This window comes from Podarcis muralis, unplaced genomic scaffold (genome assembly GCF_964188315.1).
Source record: "Podarcis muralis unplaced genomic scaffold, rPodMur119.hap1.1 HAP1_SCAFFOLD_173, whole genome shotgun sequence".
In the NCBI taxonomy this organism is placed as follows: domain Eukaryota; kingdom Metazoa; phylum Chordata; class Lepidosauria; order Squamata; family Lacertidae; genus Podarcis; species Podarcis muralis.
Genome location: NW_027554796.1, coordinates 9,669 through 28,648, shown reverse-complemented (window position 1 = coordinate 28,648; position 18,980 = coordinate 9,669). Strand labels below are relative to the sequence as shown.

At 41.2% G+C, this 18,980-nt stretch overlaps 1 protein-coding gene across 1 annotated transcript; it reads left to right on the top strand.

Moving 5' to 3' along the window:
• Nucleotides 1-413: 413 nt before the first annotated feature.
• LOC144326573 (DNA polymerase epsilon subunit 2-like) lies at nucleotides 414-18,087 on the top strand. The gene is made up of 11 exons (XM_077923061.1): nucleotides 414-569; nucleotides 1,914-1,986; nucleotides 2,737-2,909; nucleotides 3,043-3,132; nucleotides 5,057-5,111; nucleotides 5,859-5,918; nucleotides 6,018-6,095; nucleotides 6,304-6,412; nucleotides 8,354-8,530; nucleotides 9,656-9,723; nucleotides 17,935-18,087. The coding sequence occupies exons 3-11, from the start codon at nucleotides 2,837-2,839 to the stop codon at nucleotides 17,951-17,953; spliced, it is 729 nt and encodes a 242-aa protein (XP_077779187.1). The 5' UTR covers nucleotides 414-569; nucleotides 1,914-1,986; nucleotides 2,737-2,836; the 3' UTR covers nucleotides 17,954-18,087.
• The last annotated feature ends 893 nt before the right edge of the window (nucleotides 18,088-18,980 follow it).

Genomic DNA, 18,980 nt, shown 5'->3' with positions numbered 1-18,980 from the left:
CTTTTGCTACGAACATACCCATAAAAGCCTTTTTTGTTGCTTTTAACCTCTCTAGCAAGCCTGAGTTCATTTTGTGCTTTAGCTTTTCTGACTTTGTGTCTACACGTGCTGGCTATTTGTTTGAATTCCTCTTTGGTGGTTTCCCCCCTTTTCCATTTTTTGTACACATCCTTTTTTAATCTTAACTCAGTTAAAAGTTCTTTAGATAGCCACCCTGGCTTCTTTAGGCTGACAAAACCCCCCAATATTTTTGTATATGAGCTCTCTGCGGACCCTTCCCAATTTGCATTTTTACAACAGTGAGAAGGCCTAAATGTTATTGTTCTGTTTTAACCAATACAGGGAAAAATTTAGACTGTTGGCTTTCATCTGGAGAAATGCAGGTGCAAAGAATATTCACAGCCTTGCCTAAAGTCTGTGTTTTCAGCCACAGCTGTTCATTTGCTTTGATTAGAACAATTAGAGTCATTTCTATAGTGCTGCCTACATAGCAAGAATATCTTCCTTAACTGTTTTGTACCAGTTCCACAGTGGCTTATACACAGAGTCATGCTTCGTTTTAACAGAAGGTAAGCCAGATCATTTTTCTTCTTCTCAAGCTTCACTCTTTTCAGTAAGGTCAGACTTGTTCAGCTGATGTAACTACTGGCTCTGTTTGCATGATAAATCCAGGGATCTGAACAGATAAGGGTGGGTGGAGAGGAGAGAATTGTACCAGAGGACGCTGCCTAGGTGTTGTTCTAAGGCTTTGAACAGAACCTATTCATGTAGAAGTTGTGTACACAATCCATACACGCCAGCAGAGTACAGATTGCATCAACAACTTATGTGTTGTTATTATTATTAATTATTATATTATTGGGGACGTGGGTGGTGCTGTAGGTTAACCACAGAGTCTAGGACTTGCCGATCAGAAGGTCGGCGGTTCGAATCCCCGCGACGGGGTGAGCTCCCGTTGCTCGGTCCCTGCTCCTGCCAACCTAGCAGTTCAAAAGCACATCAAAGTGCAAGTAGATAAATAGGTACCACTCCAGCGGGAAGGTAAACGGCATTTCCGTGCGCTGCTCTGGTTCGCCAGAAGCAGCTTAGTCATGCTGGCCACATGACCCGGAAGCTGTACGCCGGCTCCCTCGGCCAATAAAGCGAGATGAGCGCCGCAACCCCAGAGTTGGCCACTACTGGACCTAATGGTCAGGGGTCCCTTTACCTTTATTATATTATTATTATTAACCTGCCCTTCATCATGAGATCCCAGGGTGTGGTCTAACAATTTAAAAATGCAATATTAAAACAATTAAAATGGATTATAATTCAGAGATTAGGGTGCGTCCTAAATTATCTTGGGTGCCAAAGGCACCTAGACTGGTGACTGGGAGCTGCCTCCGGGACCATATAACACCAGTCCTAAAAGATCTACAAATTTCCCATTTAAATAGATGGTAAAATCTAAGGGCTCTAAATAAATTAAAAAATACACGAGCTGTTCTTAAACATCCAGGAAAACAGAAATGTTTTTATCTGGCGCTGCAGTGAGCGTAAGCAGACCTCTATGTGGGCCTCCTTGAGTAAGACATTCCTCTAACCAGGTTATTTCTCCATGCTTCCAACTTGCTTCTTCTTGTGTGGGAATTTTCCTCTGTCCCATATGGAAAAAACCAAATTCGCTTGCGAAAAGGTACTTAGGGATCAGCTTCTTTATCGCATTTATGAATCAGTAGGCGATTAGCTTGTGGTTTTTCTGTTCGTGTATCATTTACACATTTGAGAACCTGGGAGAAAAATAATCTAAAATATGTTCAGAGAGCCTGGCGTCTTTGGTGGAGGAAGTAGCATCAATGGGAGTGATAAGTTTAAAGCATACCATGGTTTTTTTGAATTTGGAAAAAAAAACACATGCTAATCTTATTTCCTAGGCTGGTATGAAGATGAAATATTTCACGTCAATGCGTTTGGCTTCCCCCCTACGGAGCCTTCTACAACAACTAGGTAAAAAACTATAAATTTTCATTCTGCTCCACTGTTCTGAAGGAAAATCTTAGGTGTAAGAGTATACAGTTTATTTAATCTCTTGAGGAACTGATGCTGGGATGGATTTTGTAATGTGGATTATTATCAGCAAAAATTTGCATTTCAGAAACTTTATGCAGGTGAGGGGCAGAGCGAGCTGGGTTGGGGAGTCAGTGATCAATGCTGGAAGCTACAGACCCTCAGTTAAAGTCAAACTCTTTGCAACCAACAAGTGACAAACTGAGGACGTGATCTGGGAGAGGAATGAGCTTAACTTCCTTCTGCAGGGCCTGTAAGACAGAGCTATTCCACCTGGCTTTCAATTTGAACTTAGCCTGATCTTTTATTCCCCTTCCTTCCCTCCCCCTCCCCTTTTTATGAAGATTACCCGCTCTGGGATCCCACAGCTAATTCTCCCCTGGTTTCCTCGCTGGCCCAAATAGGACTAATTTAGCCAGCTAGCCCTGGTGATCATCTAATGTTTATTGGATGCATTTCCCCCCTAAATTGATTTTTGAATTCTGAATTTATTGTTATTTACGTTTTATACTGTATTTTATTGCATTAATTAAGTGTTTTAAATTTGTTGTTTGCCGCCCTGTGCCCGGTTTTCTGAACCGGGAAGGGCGGGGTATAAATAAATTATTATTATTATTATTATTATTATTATTATTATTATTATTATTATTATTAAATGGAGCCTTCTGGCATTTGCTGTTCATGCTCTAGGGCGTATTATGGAAACACAAACTTTTTTGGAGGGCCTTCTTCGACCTCTGTGAAATCTTCTGCGAAATTGAAACAGCTAGAAGAAGAAAATGAGGACGCCATGTTTGTGTTCCTTTCGGACGTTTGGCTGGACCAAGCAGAAGTTTTGGAGAAGCTGCGTATTATGTTTTCAGGTAGCTCTGTTGACCCGTATTCGTCAACCGCTTGCTTAAAGGTTTTGGTTGAAATGTGAAGCAATATGTAAAAACAAAAAAGATGCGTGCTACCAAACCAAAAGTCAGTGACGTTCTTTGTTCCTCTAACCAGGTTACTCCTCCATGCCTCCAACCTGCTTCTTCTTCTGTGGGAACTTTTCCTCTGCCCCATACGGAAAAAACCAAATTCAGTCGCTAAAAGGTACTTTGGAGTCAGCTGCTGTATTGCTTGTTGTGAATAGTTTGTGGTTTTTTCTGTTTGTGTGTTATTTAAGCATTTGAGAGACAGTTCTGTAGAGAGATCCATGGTGGGAATTTGTCATGAATGGGAGGGCTAAGGCTAATTTTAATAATAATAATAATAATAATAATAATAATAATAATAATAATAATAATAATTTTATTTATACCCCGCCCTCCCTGGCCAAGACTGGGCTCAGGGTGGCTGACACCAAATACAAAATACAGTAAAAACTTTTTAAAAACAAACAAACAGTTGATTAAAATATAGGTTAAAATGCTGTTTAAAATACAGCTTAAAATGCAGCCTCGTTTTAGTGGTAGCCCATAAATCAAGATCACAAGGGGAGAAAATGTGAAATATTCACCAGGGCCAGCTATCCATGCTGGTCATACATGGGCCAGCAAAAAGAGCCGAGGGAAAATTTATTTACAAAATCCCATATAAGGGGTTCCATCAAAAAATAAAAATAAAACAAACAAACAAACAAACAAACAAACAAATAAGTGACTGGTGCAAACTTGACATGCTTTGAATGAAGCTGGTGGAATGTGGTGGCAACTGAGCTGTTTCCATTATAATATAGTAGTAGTAGTAGTCTTTGTCCATGGAGTTTTCTTGGCAAGGATACTGGAGTGGCTTGCCGGTTCCTTCTCCAGGTGGATCACGTTTGGTCAAAACTCTCCACTATGACCTGTTCATCTTGTGTGCCCTGCTCAGCGTAGTTCATAGCTTCTCTGAGTTCTTCAAGCCTCTTCGCCACGGCAAGGCAGTGATCCATGAAGGGGGGATGTTTTCGAGGTTACCAGCATGAGTTTGACCAAACTGCGGGAGGTAGTGGAGGACAGAGGTGCCTGGCGTGCTCTGGTCCATGGGGTCACAAAGAGTCGGACACGACTAAACGACTAAACAACAACAACAGTAGTAGTAGTAGTAGTAGTAGTAGTAGTAATAATAATAATAATAATAATAATAATTTATTATTTATACCCCACCCATCTGGCTGGGCTTCCCCAGCCGCTCTGGGCGGCTTCCAACAAAATATTAAAATACAGTAATGCATCAAACATTAAAAGCTTCCCTAACCAGGGCTGCCTTCAGATGTCTTCTAAAAGTCTGGTAGTTGTTTTTTCCTTTGACATCTTGTGGGAGGGCGTTCCACAGGGCGGGCGCCACCACCAAGAAGGCCCTCTGTCTGGTTCCCTGTAACCTCACATCTTGCAGGGAGGGAACCGCCAGAAGGCCCTCAGCGCTGGACCTCAGTGTCCGGGCAGAATGATGGGGGTGGAGACTCTCCTTCAGATATACTGAACCGAGGCCATTTAGGGCTTTCAAGGTCAGCACCAACACTTTGAATTGTGCTCGGAAACGTACTGGGAGCCAATGTAGGTCTTTCAAGATCGGTGTTATGTGGTCTTGGCAGCCACTCCCAGTTAGAAGAGTTTACCCATTTCAATAGTGATTGAAGCGGGAGGGCAGCATATGGCAGCAGGCTCATATCCTAGAGAATGCCATGTTTATTAGAATATGCAGAGCCCCACCCCCCTTACTAGGGTTCTCAGTGTGGCTTCTCACCCAGAAGTGGCTGAAATGGAACTACAGTTTTGCCCACCTATAATTGATATCTCAATTTAAACTTGCTTAGGTTCAGTAATAAAAATACTGCCTTAATGATCTTTGCACTGTGAGAAACAGCTTCCACAAAGCCATTTACAATATAACCAACTGGTTTAGTTACTTAAGGTGGGGGGAAATAAGAGGTGTTCTGCGTAACTGCTGTCCAGCTGTCGATGTAAGATGCATATTGGTTACCTGGGGATAAGATGAGAAAATGTAGGAATAACTATGCAGTTTCATAGGAAAGCTTTTATGGTTGTACCTTTAGGTTCACTGAAAGCCCTTGCAAATATCATCTGTGAATACCCCAGTATCCATAAGAGGTATGTGCTCTGTTTTTATTTGCTTGGTGAAAAATCTTACTGAAGAAGATGTTCTTCAGATTTGTCAGTTAGAGAAAACATTCCACCCTGCAGAATTTAGTCCCCCTTAAAGAAAGAAAGAAAAACTGGGTCCATTCACACCAAGTATTGTATTCAGAATTTTGATAACAGCTACTAAAAAGTTCATTCTCCTTTGTTCAGCCACACGTAAATATTTTGTTGTTGTTGGCAACCTGTCTGTCTTGGGAGACAATGGGGACTGTCCTTTGTTAGCTAGAAACTCCTAGGTAAAGTGTAAAGGGGACCCCTGACCATTAGGTCCAGTCGTGGCCGACTCTGGGGTTGCGGCGCTCATCTTGCTTTATTGGCCGAGGGAGCACGCGTACAGCTTCCGGGTCATGTGGCCAGCATGACTAAGCCGCTTCTGGCGAACCAGAGCAGCGCACGGAAATGCAGTTTACCTTCCCGCCGGAGCTCAACCCGTCGCAGGGATTCGAACCGACGACCTTCTGATCGGCAAGTCCAAGGCTCTGGGGTTTAACCCACAGCGCCACCTGCATCCCTAGGTAGCTTCAAAATCCCCAAAAAGCCTTTCATTCACCTGTCATAACTGGAGGTTTATGTGGCCTGCCATCCACTTCTAAAACTCTGGTTGTATTTGAGTAATGTTGCCATTTACTTTACTGATGCTTTGATTTTTACCTATCAGTTATGTTAAATGTAGTATATGTATTCAACTATTTATAGCAGTCGATTTGTGTTTGTTCCTGGCTCTGAAGACCCTGGCCCAGGCTCAATTTTGCCAAGGTATGCTTGTGACTTGACAATTAAGGTGATTCATTCAAACATCCAACTTTGAGAATACACACAATTATTTCTAATACATACCACACAAATTTATTTCAGGCCACCACTTCCTGAAAACATTACTGAAGAGTTCAAACAGCAGGTGCCATTTTCAGTCTTCACTACAAACCCTTGCAGGTATATGTCCCAATTTAAAAGGGATGTTTTAAATTGAGACCTTTAATATGTGTCGGATTAATAGTACACATAATGCTACATATTTGTGTAGGGTTAATACTCTGGGTATCCGGGGAGAAGTCTGTGTGTGTTTCTGCCTTGCTGATGGTCTCTCCTGGATGCCTGTTTAATCACCCTGAAAAAATAAAATTGCGCTTCTTCCTTCCAGAGTCCAGTATTGCACTCAGGAAATAATAATCTTTAGAGAAGACCTGGTAAATAAGATGTGCCGGAACTGTGTCCGTTTTCCTAACAGCAACTTGGATATTTCTAATCACGTAAGGCAAAAAAAGCACGAAACATTTGAGGATAAGCTTCTGCTGGTTAGGTCGTTACTATTATTCTAGCATGGTTATTTTTAGTAATAAAGTAAGAAATTGAGGAAGAGATCCCGTGTGATGTGATCAGGCACCTGCTTCTCATTCCTTTCCTTACCTCTGCATCTCCCTCGCCTCCAGCTGCTCTGAAGGGTGGGGAGGAAGCAGATTTGGAGGATATGGGGAGGGCTGGAGAGGGAAGAAGAGAAAACTGAACTCCTTACAGTATATGCAAGCAGATTTCTTCATTGCTTTTATTTTTTATTCAACTCCTATACTACCCTTCATCCAAGGATCACAGGGCCGTTTTAAATAAATGGGCTGTGCAAGTGGACTGCCGCATTTGGATCTCACCCAGAGAAAACCATCTAATAATGTTAATAATAATAATAATTTATTTATTTATACCCCGCCCATCTGGCTGGGTTTTCCCAGCCTCTCTGGGCGGCTTCCAACAAAGATTAAAAATACATTAAAATGTCACACATTAAAAACTTCCCTGAACAGGGCTGTCTTCAGATGTCTTCTAAAAGTCTGGTAGTTGTTTGTCTCTTTGACATCTGGTGGGAGGGCGTTCCACAGGGCGGGCGCCACCACCGAGAAGGCTCTCTGCCTGGTTCCCTGTAACTTGGCTTCTCGCAGTGAGGGAACCGCCAGAAGGCCCTCGGCGCTGGACCTCAGCGTCCGGGCAGAACGATGAGGGTGGAGACGCTCCTTCAGGTATACTGAACTGAGGCCGTTTGTGTCTGATTACCAGCGGAGTGGACTCCCACTTGTACTCTGGGTGATATTCAACACTGTGCAAGGAGATTTCTGCTCAAACAATGAGACCTTCCCTTCTCTGCTGCCCCCCACATGCCCTCCCAAATCTGCCGGGGCAGGAGCAGAAGGGGAACTTTGGGTGTCCTGAAGAATGCAGTATGTTCAAAGTAGCCGCCTTATTTTAATCTTCACACACCCGAAGTTCTTTTCTGCTCCAGTGCATTTCTGTGCAAATAATATGGGACACATATACAAGAGTTCTACCGAGGGAGTAGTAGTCTTCATTGAAAAGAGAGAGAGGTGCTGAAATTTCAACTCCTTTCTTCTGCATATACCGTAGAAACTTTTTAATATACCGGTAGTTAATGGAATGTGTGGATGGATTCTGATGACTAAATTGGATTCCAAATGGTTCATCTTCCATACAAGAGGCCTTGCAGCTGCTCTGCTCTGAAAAAGTATAGCTTCCCCAAAGCATGGTCCTCAGAGATCACTTCAGATGCTGTTGGTAGCATGGGAATTTCATTGGGCCACAGTAGTGTTCCCCAGGGACACGGGTGGCACTGTGGTCTAAACCACTGAGCCTAGGGTTTGCCGATCAGAAGGTCGGTGGTTCGAATCCCAGCGATGGGGTGAGCTCCTGTTGCTCGGTCCCAGCTCCTGCCAACCTAGCAGTTCAAAAGCACACCAGTGCAAGTAGATAAATAGGTACCGCTCTGGTGGGAAGGTAAACGGCATTTCCGTGCACTGCTCTGGTTCGCCAGAAGTGGCTTAGTCATGCTAGCCACATGATCCGGAAGCTGTATGCCGGCTCCCTTGGCCAATAAAGCGAGATGAGCGCCGCAACCCCAGAGTTGGTCATGACTGGACCTAATGGTCAGGGGTCCCTTTACCTTTACCTTAGTGTTCCCCAAGTCACCGCACAACCCTGCAAGACTGCAGAGATTTGAATGAGTCTCAATTCTGACTTAGTTTACCAGATTTAGAACTCAAAATGAAGCATATAGTACTATTTTTAACATGTGCTAATCATCAGGAAAGGAAGATGGTTTTGTGATTTATATAGGAGTTTGAAAAACAGGATTTTGCTTTCAAATGGAAACCAAAGTAATTTGTGTGCCCTTGTTCTTTGCCTTGCAGTTTGTAAAGACTATTTTATCACAAGGGCATCTGACTCCATTGCCCCTTAATGTTAGTCCTGTCTACTGGGCTTATGACTATACATTGAGAGCCTACCCTCTGCCGGATCTCATTGTCTTTGCTGACAAATATGACCCGTTCACTGTGACCAACACTGATTGCCTCTGCATAAATCCCGTAAGATCCTATCTCTCTATCCACCCTTTCCTTCCTTCTGTAAGCATGATGAAAAACAGTCTCTAGTAAGAAAAAAAATGTGTTTAATGTATTGTTAGTACACACTCTTAGTTGGGATTCTTCCTACTTAGCACCGCTCATTCTGAACTAAACATTTATTTAGTTTTTCCAAAACCAAAAAATGGCAAGTTAACTGAAAGTTATTGTACCTGAGTTTCCATTCCTTCCTTCCATTATTATTCTTAAATTAAATGCTGCCAGGTGCTGGTGACTAGTACTTACTCTTATGCAAGCAGCGCACTGTTGTGTTAATGTGGAGTTTCAGATTCTACTTTAGTCTGGTGCTAGAACAATGTGTCTTTGAAAAGAGTGGCGTGGATCAGCCTCTTGGAGGTGTCCCCATAAAGCTGAACAAATTGGAGATGCCTTGTGTTACAGGGAAAGCTACTGGTTTAGCCTTTCCAGAATCTAAATTACCGTATTTTTTGCTGTATAAGACTCACTTTTTCCCTCAGGGGAAACGTGTGTGCGTCTTATGGAGCGAATGCAGGCTGCGCAGCTATCCCAGAAGCCAGAACAGCAAGAGGGATCGCTGCATAGCGATCCCTCTTGCTGTTCTGGCTTCTGGGATTCAGAATCCTTTTTTTCTTGTTTTCCTCCTCCAAAAACTAGGTGCGTCTTATGGTCTGGTGTGTCTTATAGAGCGAAAAATACGGGTAGGTCCTTTTAGAAAGATCCAGGCAGGTACGCAATTGGCGTTTCAAAACAAAAGGCAAGTGTAGAGAGTTCCTGGGACATCCTACACAAGGTCAGGCGATAGACCAGCCATGGGGCATTTCCTGCTCATTAAATCTATTTTATCACGGTTCTATTGCCACAGCAACAAGAACACAGGAAGCTGGTTTTACATTGAGTCAGAATTGGTCTGTGTTGTCCATGTTGATGATCAGTGGCTCTCTAGGTTTCAGATGGGATATTCCCAAGCCTTTATAGAGATGCAGAGGACTGAACCTTCTGCATGCAAAGTAGATGATGTACCGCTGAGCTACAGCCCTTCAGAAGTTCTTAAGAAATCCAAATGACGAGCTTTAAAAACTAAAATCCTTTCTTACCCCCTCATTCCAGGGATCTTTCCCAAGAAGTGGCTTTTCATTCAAAGTATTCTACCCATCTAACAAAACAGTGGAGGACAGGTAAGGTCTTGTTTTTTCATATCAAATAGTAAGTGTGAGAGATGTTTTGACCCTCCCTGCTTTTGCAATACAAATTTCACCGTTATTTGGGCTGCCATCTGTTGTAAACTCTTTGTTTGGTGGAACAAAGAGTTTGGTGTTTGACTGGAATAAAAACAAACTGTTCAATATATAAAGCATGACTACAGTGAGCCTGCAACTTAGGCACATTTAATTTGAGCGTATTCAGCTTTATGTGCTTGGCAAAAAAAAAGTAAAAAATTAAGAAGTGGACGGACGTTTGGGTAAGAAGGCTTTGGCAACCCCCCCCCCATTGAACCTAGTGTGTCTTAACTATGTAAGATTTTGGCTTTTGGTGCATTCCACAGAATGTAACCCCTGCATGAGTTGCGGGCTTACTGTACTTGCAAGGAAAAATCCATACCCAAGAATTTCAGCACCATAGTGGCTAACAAGGTGTCTGAATAGAAGGGTTTTAATACTATTCAAAGGAAGATAGAGATTCAGACAAACCTTTCCAGGGAGGGAATTATGAAGCTTGTCTACCCTCTATATACCAAAAGGAAATTACCCAAGAATGTGCCCCCCACTCTGCTATTTTGCTCTGCAGAACTTGTGCTTTTGCAAGTGCCCCGTCATGCTTGAGAACCCATTCTTGAGAACTTCCTGCCCATTAATATTTCGCAGGTGCCTTCAGTGAATTGTTCTCCGTGCCTGCTAAGAACTTTGTTTCGGCAAGCCCTGCCTAGGCCTATAATTCTAGCATTTCAGTTTAACAGGAGTACAGTGGTACCTCGCAAGACAAAAAACTCGCTAGACGAAAGGGTTTTTTGTTTTTTGAGCTGCTTCACAAGACGATTTTCCCTATGGGCTTGCTTCGCAAGACGGAAACGTCTTGCAAGTTTGTTTCCTTTTTCTTAACACCGTTAATACAGTTGTGACTTGACTTCGAGGAGCAACTCATAGAACGCGGTGTGGTAGCCTTTTTTTTTTTTTATAAATATTTTTATTGCTTTTCTCAAATACAAAAATCAAGTCAGGTACATAACATTAAAAAAAGAAAAAAAGAAAAAAAAGAAAAAAAAATTCCATCTTTTCAAAACATTTTTTCCATCACCAACCGGACTTCCCCACATCCCCCTCACCCTGCATTCTTTATAATAAAAATATCAGCAAATTGTTATCTTGTTTCATGTATTGCTTTGTACTTTCAAATAGTTATATTTTAGGTTTAAAATACTTATTCACAATTTACTTTTATCTTAATATAAATGTAATATCATTTTAAACTTTAGTCCCTTCATAATTATGACTTAATTTCCCATAACACCGAACCTTGTTGCTGAAGCTAGATTTTTCAAATCATGCAAATTTTTAGCATTCATATAACTTATAATATTTTTGTAAATAGTCCTTAAACTTTTTCCAGTCCTCCTCCATTGTTTCTTCTCCCAGATCTCGGATTCTGCCGGTCATTTCAGCCAATTCCATGTAGTCCAACAACTGCGTCTGCCACTCTTCCAGTGTGGGCAAATCTTGTGTCTTCCAGTATTTTGCAATAAGAATTCTTGCTGCTGTTGTTGCGTACATAAAAAAAATTCTGTCCTTCTTTAACACCTTCTGGCCAACAATGCCCAGGAGGAAGGCCTCTGGTTTCTTAGGAAAGGTGTACTTAAACACCTTTTTTAACTCATTATAAATCATTTCCCAGAAGGCCTTCACTTTTGGGCAAGTCCACCAGAGGTGAAAGAATGTCCCTTCAGCCTCCATACATTTCCAACATTTATTATCAGACAAATGATATATCTTAGCAAGCTTGACTGGGGTCATGTACCACCTGTATATCATTTTCATAATATTCTCTTTCAAGGCATTACATGCCGTGAATTTCATACCGGTGGTCCATAACCTTTCCCAGTCTTCAAACATAATGTTGTACCCAATATCCTGAGCCCATTTTATCATTGCTGATTTGACTGTCTCATCCTGAGTGTTCCATTTAAGCAGCAAGTTGTACATTCTCGAAAGTACTTTGGTCTTTGGTTCTAACAATTCTGTCTCTAATTTCGATTTTTCCACCTGGAAACCTATTTTTTTGTCCAACTTAAAAACCTCTTGGATTTGAGCATAGTGAAACCAATTTTGCACCTTATTTTTTAGTTTTTCAAAGCTCTGCAGCCTCCAAGTTTCTCCAACTTTTTCTATGATTTCCCCATATTTTGGCCAGCCAACCTCCATATTGGGTTTTTTCCAGGCCTTGGCCTCTGCTGGTGATAGCCACCTCGGAGTCTTACCTTCTAATAAGTCCTTGTATTTTGTCCAGACCATAAATATTGATTTTCTGACAATGTGATTTTTGAACATTTTATGAACCTTTGCCTTGTCGTACCACAAATATGCATGCCAACCAAAAGCATTGTCAAACCCTTCCAGATCTAGGACATCAGTGTTCTCAAGAAGTAACCAATCTTTCATCCAACTGAAGGCCGCAGCTTCATAGTACAATCTCAAGTCTGGCAGGGCAAACCCCCCTCTTTCTTTTGAGTCAGTTAATATTTTAAACTTTATCCGGGGCTTTTTGCCCTGCCAAACAAACCTTGATATATCCTTCTGCCACCTTCCAAAACATTCCACTCTGTCCACAATCTGTAGGGTTTGAAACAAAAATAACATTTTCGGCAATACATTCATCTTTATAGCTGCGATTCTACCCAACAAGGAAAGTTTCAGTCTTGACCAGATTTCCAAATCTTTTTTGATTTCCGACCAACATTTTTCATAATTGTCTTTGAATAAATTCAAATTTTTAGCAGACAAATGAACCCCTAGGTATTTCACTTTTTTAACCACACTTAATTCTGTCTCCTTCTGAAACCCATCTGTTTCTGAAGATGTCAAATTTTTAACCAAAACCTTAGTTTTTTGCTTATTCAACTTAAATCCCGCCACCCGACCAAACTCATGAATCAATTCTAAAGCTCTTTTTGTGCTAGATTCTGGCTCCTGTAATGTTAAAACCAGATCATCTGCAAAGGCTTTCAGTTTAAATTGTTTCACTCCGACCTGTATTCCTTGCACCAACCGGTCCTCCCTAATCATATTCAGGAGCACCTCCAGGACTGAGATAAATAAAAGAGGGGATAAGGGGCACCCCTGTCGTGTCCCTTTTTCAATTTTGAACTCATCTGTCACCACATTGTTCACTATCAGTTTGGCCTTTTGCTCTGAATAAATTGCTTCTATTCCATTTTCAAACCCCCGTCCCACTCCCATCCCTTCCAAGTTTTTCTTCATAAACATCCAAGAAATGTTGTCAAAGGCCTTCTCCGCATCAATAAAGATTAACACAGCTCTAGTATTGATATTTGCTTGTAAAAGTTCCAAAATATCAATAATGTTCCTAGTATTATCAAACATATGTCTACCTGGGAGAAAGCCTGCCTGGTCCTTATGAATTATTTCATTTAGCACTTTCTTAAGTCTACTTGCCAAAATGTCTGCAAAAATTTTATAATCCACGTTTAAGAGTGAGATGGGACGGTAGTTCTTCAGTTGAGTCTTTTCAGTTTCCACTTTAGGTATCAATGTGATGAAAGCTTCTTTCCACGTTTCCGGTGCCTTCTTCCCCTCCATAATCTGATTACAAACCTCCATTAGTGGTTGTATCAGGTAGTCCTTTAATGTCTTATAATACTTGGAGGTGAGTCCATCTGGACCTGGAGATTTGCCCAGTTGCATATTCTGAATGGCATCCTCAATTTCCTGTTGTGTTATTCTGTGATTCAGGATTGCTATCTTTTCCTGAGGTAATTTTGAGAGTCCATTAGTTTTTAAAAATTGATCTATCTCAGTCTCTTTCTGAGGCCCTTGTGTATAAAGTTTTTTGAAATATCTCTGGAAACACTTTCTAATTTCCTCAGGTTTCTGTATGTTTCTACCTTCCACCTCTAGATTGGTAACAACGTTCAATTTTTGTCTTTTTTTCAACTGCCAAGCTAGCAGTTTCCCACACTTATTCGCTGATTCAAATGATCTTTGTTTCATTTGTTTAATCTTCCATTCCACTTCTTGATTTATCAATTTCGCATATTGTGCCTGATGAAACTTAATTTCTCTTAGAATCTCTTTGGATTTCGGTTTGGATCTCAATTTTTTCTCACCATCTCTTATCTTCTCCAATATCTTGTCCTTTTTTCCATTCCAGAGTTTTTTCTTAATTGTATTCTGTTGTATCAGAAACCCTCTCATAACTGCCTTACTTGCGTCCCAGATTGTTCTCTTTTCCACTGAAGTGTTCAAGTTAATTTCAAAATAGTCTTTTAAAGTTTTTTGGGCCTTCTTTACAATCTCCTGATCTCTTAGTAGAGTGTCATTCATTTTCCACCTGAAGGAACCGGTTGAAGTAAGTCTCAATTCCACTTTCAGAGCATTATGGTCGGAGCAAGTTTTAGGGCAGATTTCCACTTTTCTGGTCTTAGGAGCCAGCCCTCTAGATGTCCAAATTTGGTCGATTCGTGTCCATGACAAATGGACCTCAGAAAAGAATGTTCCTTCTTTACCCAAGGGGTTCTTTGTCCTCCAAATGTCAATCAGGTCCATGCTGTCAGTTAGTTCAAAAAACGTCTTGGGTAGTCTGCCGTCCTTAGTTAAATTTTGGTTCTGTGACTTATCCATATAAGTAGAGACCACCCCATTCATATCTCCCATCATAATGATGTTGGTAAAGTCCAGATAGTCCAGCATTATCTCATGCAGCTTCTTGTAAAATTCTGATTTTCCCTCATTTGGTGCATAAATTCCTAATATCAAAAATTTTTCTCCTTGTATTTGTATTTCAATAGCCAAAATTCTTCCTTGTTCATCTTTAAATAAAAATTTCGGTGACAGGTTCTCCTTTGCGTAAATCACTACGCCCCTCTTTTTAACTTTATCTGATGAGATAAATTCTTGACCCAATCTTTTATTGATTAAAACTTTCCTGTGGAGCCTAGTCACATGTGTTTCTTGTAAACAAATAATGTCCAATTGTTCTTTTTTCAATATCTGAAAAATCCTTCCTCTTTTTTCCGGGGAATTAATCCCATTTATATTCCAACTAAGGAGCTGCAGAGACATCCTGGTTTAATATATGAGTCCTATAGGGGTGTATCTTCCTTTTCGTCCGGGACTGGCCCAGGTGTTGGCTCAGGTTGGGGTGGCAGCCAAGCCCCTGCTATTCCCTTCTGAAGGTCCTCTCCGTGGTCGTGTAAAAATTTTTGCTGGTCCTCTGGTGTTCTAATTTTAACCTTCTTTCCTTTAAAGTTGAAAGATAGTCCTTGGGGAAATTCCCACCTATAGAGGATTGAGTTGTTTCTCAATAATCTTGCTAGATCTGTGTATGTAACTCTTAAATCCAAAAGCTGTTTCGGGATATCTCTGTAGATCTCTGCCCTCTTGTCCTGGATCACCAGTGGTTTCTTAAAGTGCAGGCCTAGGATTTTATCTCTTTCTTGCCTAGATCTCAAAATGATCAGGCAATCTCTAGATCTGTCCTTTCTCACCAATCTTCCCAATCTAAAAGCGGTAACAATTTTAAAATCCTTATCTTCTTCTATGCCCCAGAACTTTGATAGTTCTGATGTCAAATAGCCAATCAAATCTTCTCCTTCAAGTTCTGGAATTGCTCTAAGTCTAAGATTATTTTCCCGATTTTTCAATTCCACCATAGACAGATAGGCCTGCTGGTCATTGATCTGCCTGCACAGTGGCCTTACTTCCTTTTGTACTTCCTCAGCCTTCTTGTTAGCTTGTTCTGCTTTTTGGTTCGCTTGCTCAGCCAATTTGCGATTTTCTAAAGTTGTTGTTTGAAGATTCCCAATTACTTGTGTATTTTGGGAAACCTGCTCAGTCAGTTTATTAATGGTAGTTGTAACTTGATCAAACTTTGTATTTAAAGCTGCCAACTGTTCCAAGATTTGTTTAGAAATTGGGTCAGACCCTCCCGAGGCCATATCTTCTGAAGTTGGCTCTTGAACTGTCTGAGCAGTTTCTCTTTCTTGCAATGTCAGAACAGAGGGAATAGTGGGAACAGATGATCTGCGTTGCTGAACAGTTAGTGTTGTCTGTAGCAATTGTTGTACAGTTTGTTTTGCTTTCGATTTGGCAGCTCTTGCTCTCCCTGTGCCACTCATTCCACAGCTGTCTATGTGTCAAGGTCAAATTGTAGATCCCATGGGAAAAACAATCCAAAATATAAACATCCACCAAAAGGATAATCCAAACAAAAAGGCAGTTCCCAGAGATTTATTAATCCCAAATCCACTAGGGGGAGCTTCCTTGTATCCTCCAGCGCTCAAAGTAGCTACACCATCTGATACAGTTTCCGCAGTTTGACAGTTCCTTAGTAACACCGGCAGCCCAGAGATCCGGTATTTAAACTTTTATAATCCACTCAAAAGAGGGGGGATTTCCATTCAAATCCAGTCAATTCCTCTGTTCTTCTATCTTGCCAATTCAAGCTTAAACAATTTGCACGAAAAAGAAAGTCTCTTTTTAAAATCCCTTTCACAGCGCTTCACGCTTGGTAAAGACTTTGCTTTGATCTAAAAGCAGTGTCGGGAGACTGACTTCCTGTTTCTCGTCTCCCGCTTTCAGCCGAAATTTACTAATTTAGTCCCAACCAAATTCTTAAAGTCCTTACTCACGAGTATGAAGTTTGGAGCCTGATGTTTTCAGAAAGAAAGGACAGCGCTCATCAGCAGCAGCCTCGCGGCTTCACTTCCGCGGAAAGAGCGATGAACTCACAGCACCGCTCCCCCTTCCACGTTCCGGGGCTCCTTACGGGGTCCCTTCAACGTTTCTGGGGTCGCTCCTGGTGCCCGCCGAGTCCCACGGCCACGGGCTCACTCTACCCGTGGTTTTTCTGGATGGGTCGTCGCTGTGCCGCAGCGCACGACCCTTTTCCGCGGAGCCCCTCTTCAGCAGCTGAGGAGGACAGCCATTGCTGTTTCGCGCCGCCTCCGGAAGTCGGTGTGGTAGCCTTTTTTGAGGTTTTTAAAGACTTTGGTGATTTTTGAAGCTTTTCCAAAACTTTCCCGACACCGTGCTTCGCAAGACGAAAAAAATCGCAAGACAACAAAACTCGCGGAACAAATTAATTTCGTCTTGCGAGGCACCACTGTACATTAGCTGTTCACCAGTTTTAAGTCTGTTTTAAACTTTCATGTCACCTGCTTTTAATACTTGTTTTCTGTTGGTGTTTTTGGTATTTTAACTGTTTTGTTGTTAAACTGCTTTGGGGGCTTTTTTTTTTTTGTTCTGGTAAGTGGTAAATACAGTCTTGTTAAATAGAAACAAATAAATCTCAGTTCCTGTTTTGGAACTCTTGCCCTTGGGTAACAACATGAATTTGGACCAGTCTGCCTTGTGAATACATCTGTGTAGAATTCTCAGTGGTGCATTTGGTTGAGCACTTTTAGTAAGAGGATTTTCATTCACATGTTTTTATTCACAGAATGTAGGCTATAAAAGATGAATATAAAATATAGTCTATATAAAATGTAGATACAAGATATATTAGAATATAAAAGACTGACACCCTAGCTTAGTTAAGAGTGGGCATTACAAAATTTGTATTTCCCCCCACCTTCCCACATATTTGTAACACAACCCTGAAACCTTATTCTGCGTAACTGGCAGTTATTCTCTTAGGTACATTTGTGATTTTCAGACCAAGCTATGGCTTTTAAAACCTTTCTTTTATAACTAAGCTAGTAAACTTTCAGCGACCCCAGCCATCTGGAAGACAGCCAAGCTGAGTTTTAAGGGAATTAAATATGGAAGCATTAGACTCAGCGATCAGAGGCAATCTCGGTAGCCTTCCGTGTGAAGTGTAAAGGGTTCCTTTTTTTGTTGTATTAAACAGAACTTAATCCTCAGGGCCTGGGACAAAGCATTACAAATCTGTGTGAAGCGGGCTCTTTGTGTCCCCATCAAGTGCACTAATCTTGGATCTAGAATATTCACGTAACTTTAATCAAATGCGAGGGTTTAATTCTATGTAACCATAGGAACAGAGATATCTTAGTATGGCAAACTCCTTTGAAGTTGCTAGTGCTTATTTTACAAACTTTTAAAAAGCAAGCATTAAGGCCAAAGAAAGAAGATAAGAAGTTAAGTTTCAAGAAGCACCAATGTAGTTATGGTAACTTGGTTTTTTTCCCTTCCCCCCAGCAAACTTCAAGATATTTGAATCTCAGGAAATAGCAGTAGATCAAGTATTCTGACCTTAATACCATGGAAGCACCACTTCTGGAATCATGGATTTTATTATATGCTGCTGTTACAGATATTGAACGTCTTGTAAATAAACTTTCAAACAATGGATGGAATAGGCTTGTGGCATACTTGCATACGTCTTACAGCTCTACTTGAAACAGCGATGGCGCAATAGCCCAAGAACTTTTTCTCTTAAGTGATTTTTATTCAGACAAAAAAAATTGTGGCTGGATTCTGACTTGAGAAATGTGTGCCCTTTTGCCTTCTGCTGCCATAACAGTTCAACTATTTGTGGATGGCTTTTCTGAATTTGGGGGGATGGGGGAACCTCTCCAAAGGGGCTTGAGAACCTTCCAATACGTGAAACATCAGTTCTAAGCAGACAAATGCTCATTTTACATTATCCAAAACTGGGGTCTCTTAACAACTGAAGGGGATTGGCGTCATAACATGGCCCTACCTAACCACAAACTGGCTGAAATATTTAGCATAGCAGGTTTTGGAACTTTGCTGTGGATGGATGTGCGGAGCTCCCATTTATTAGGCAGTTGCTAAGACTAACTCTCCTGTGCCTATTCTGCTAAAAGCTCTTCTATAATGTGGAACAATTACAGTTCTCCCTACAGCTGCAAGAAGCCCCACACCAAACCCTGTTGGTTTATTGCATTAATATCCTGCCTGCCAGTCTTCCATTATACCGGACACAGCGTACGTATCCTTGAGGCAGTCTACCATCCAGACATCGATCACTTCCGCAAAGTTGCTACTGTATGTATCTTCAGCCCACATCCCAGTCCTGAGAATACACACCAGCAACAGCACTTCAGGCTAGTTTTCAGAATACACAGTGACTGATAATGGGATTATAACTTCTGAATTTACACAGACTCATCAAAACAAGGTAGCCAAGACTGATAGCATAAGAAACAAGATGTTCTCTCAAGTTTCTAGGACCTATGCAGCTAATGTACTGGTTCATGTAGCATATCAAAAGGTATGTT

Coding starts and splice junctions, on each gene's coding strand:
- LOC144326573 (XM_077923061.1), top strand. CDS start 2,837: ATGTTTGTGTTCCTTTCGGACGTTTGGCTGGACCAAGCAGAAGTTTTG. Junction 2,910..3,042: donor GCTGCGTATTATGTTTTCAG/GTAGCTCTGTTG, acceptor TCCTCTAACCAG/GTTACTCCTCCATGCCTCCA. Junction 3,133..5,056: donor CCAAATTCAGTCGCTAAAAG/GTACTTTGGAGT, acceptor TTGTACCTTTAG/GTTCACTGAAAGCCCTTGCA.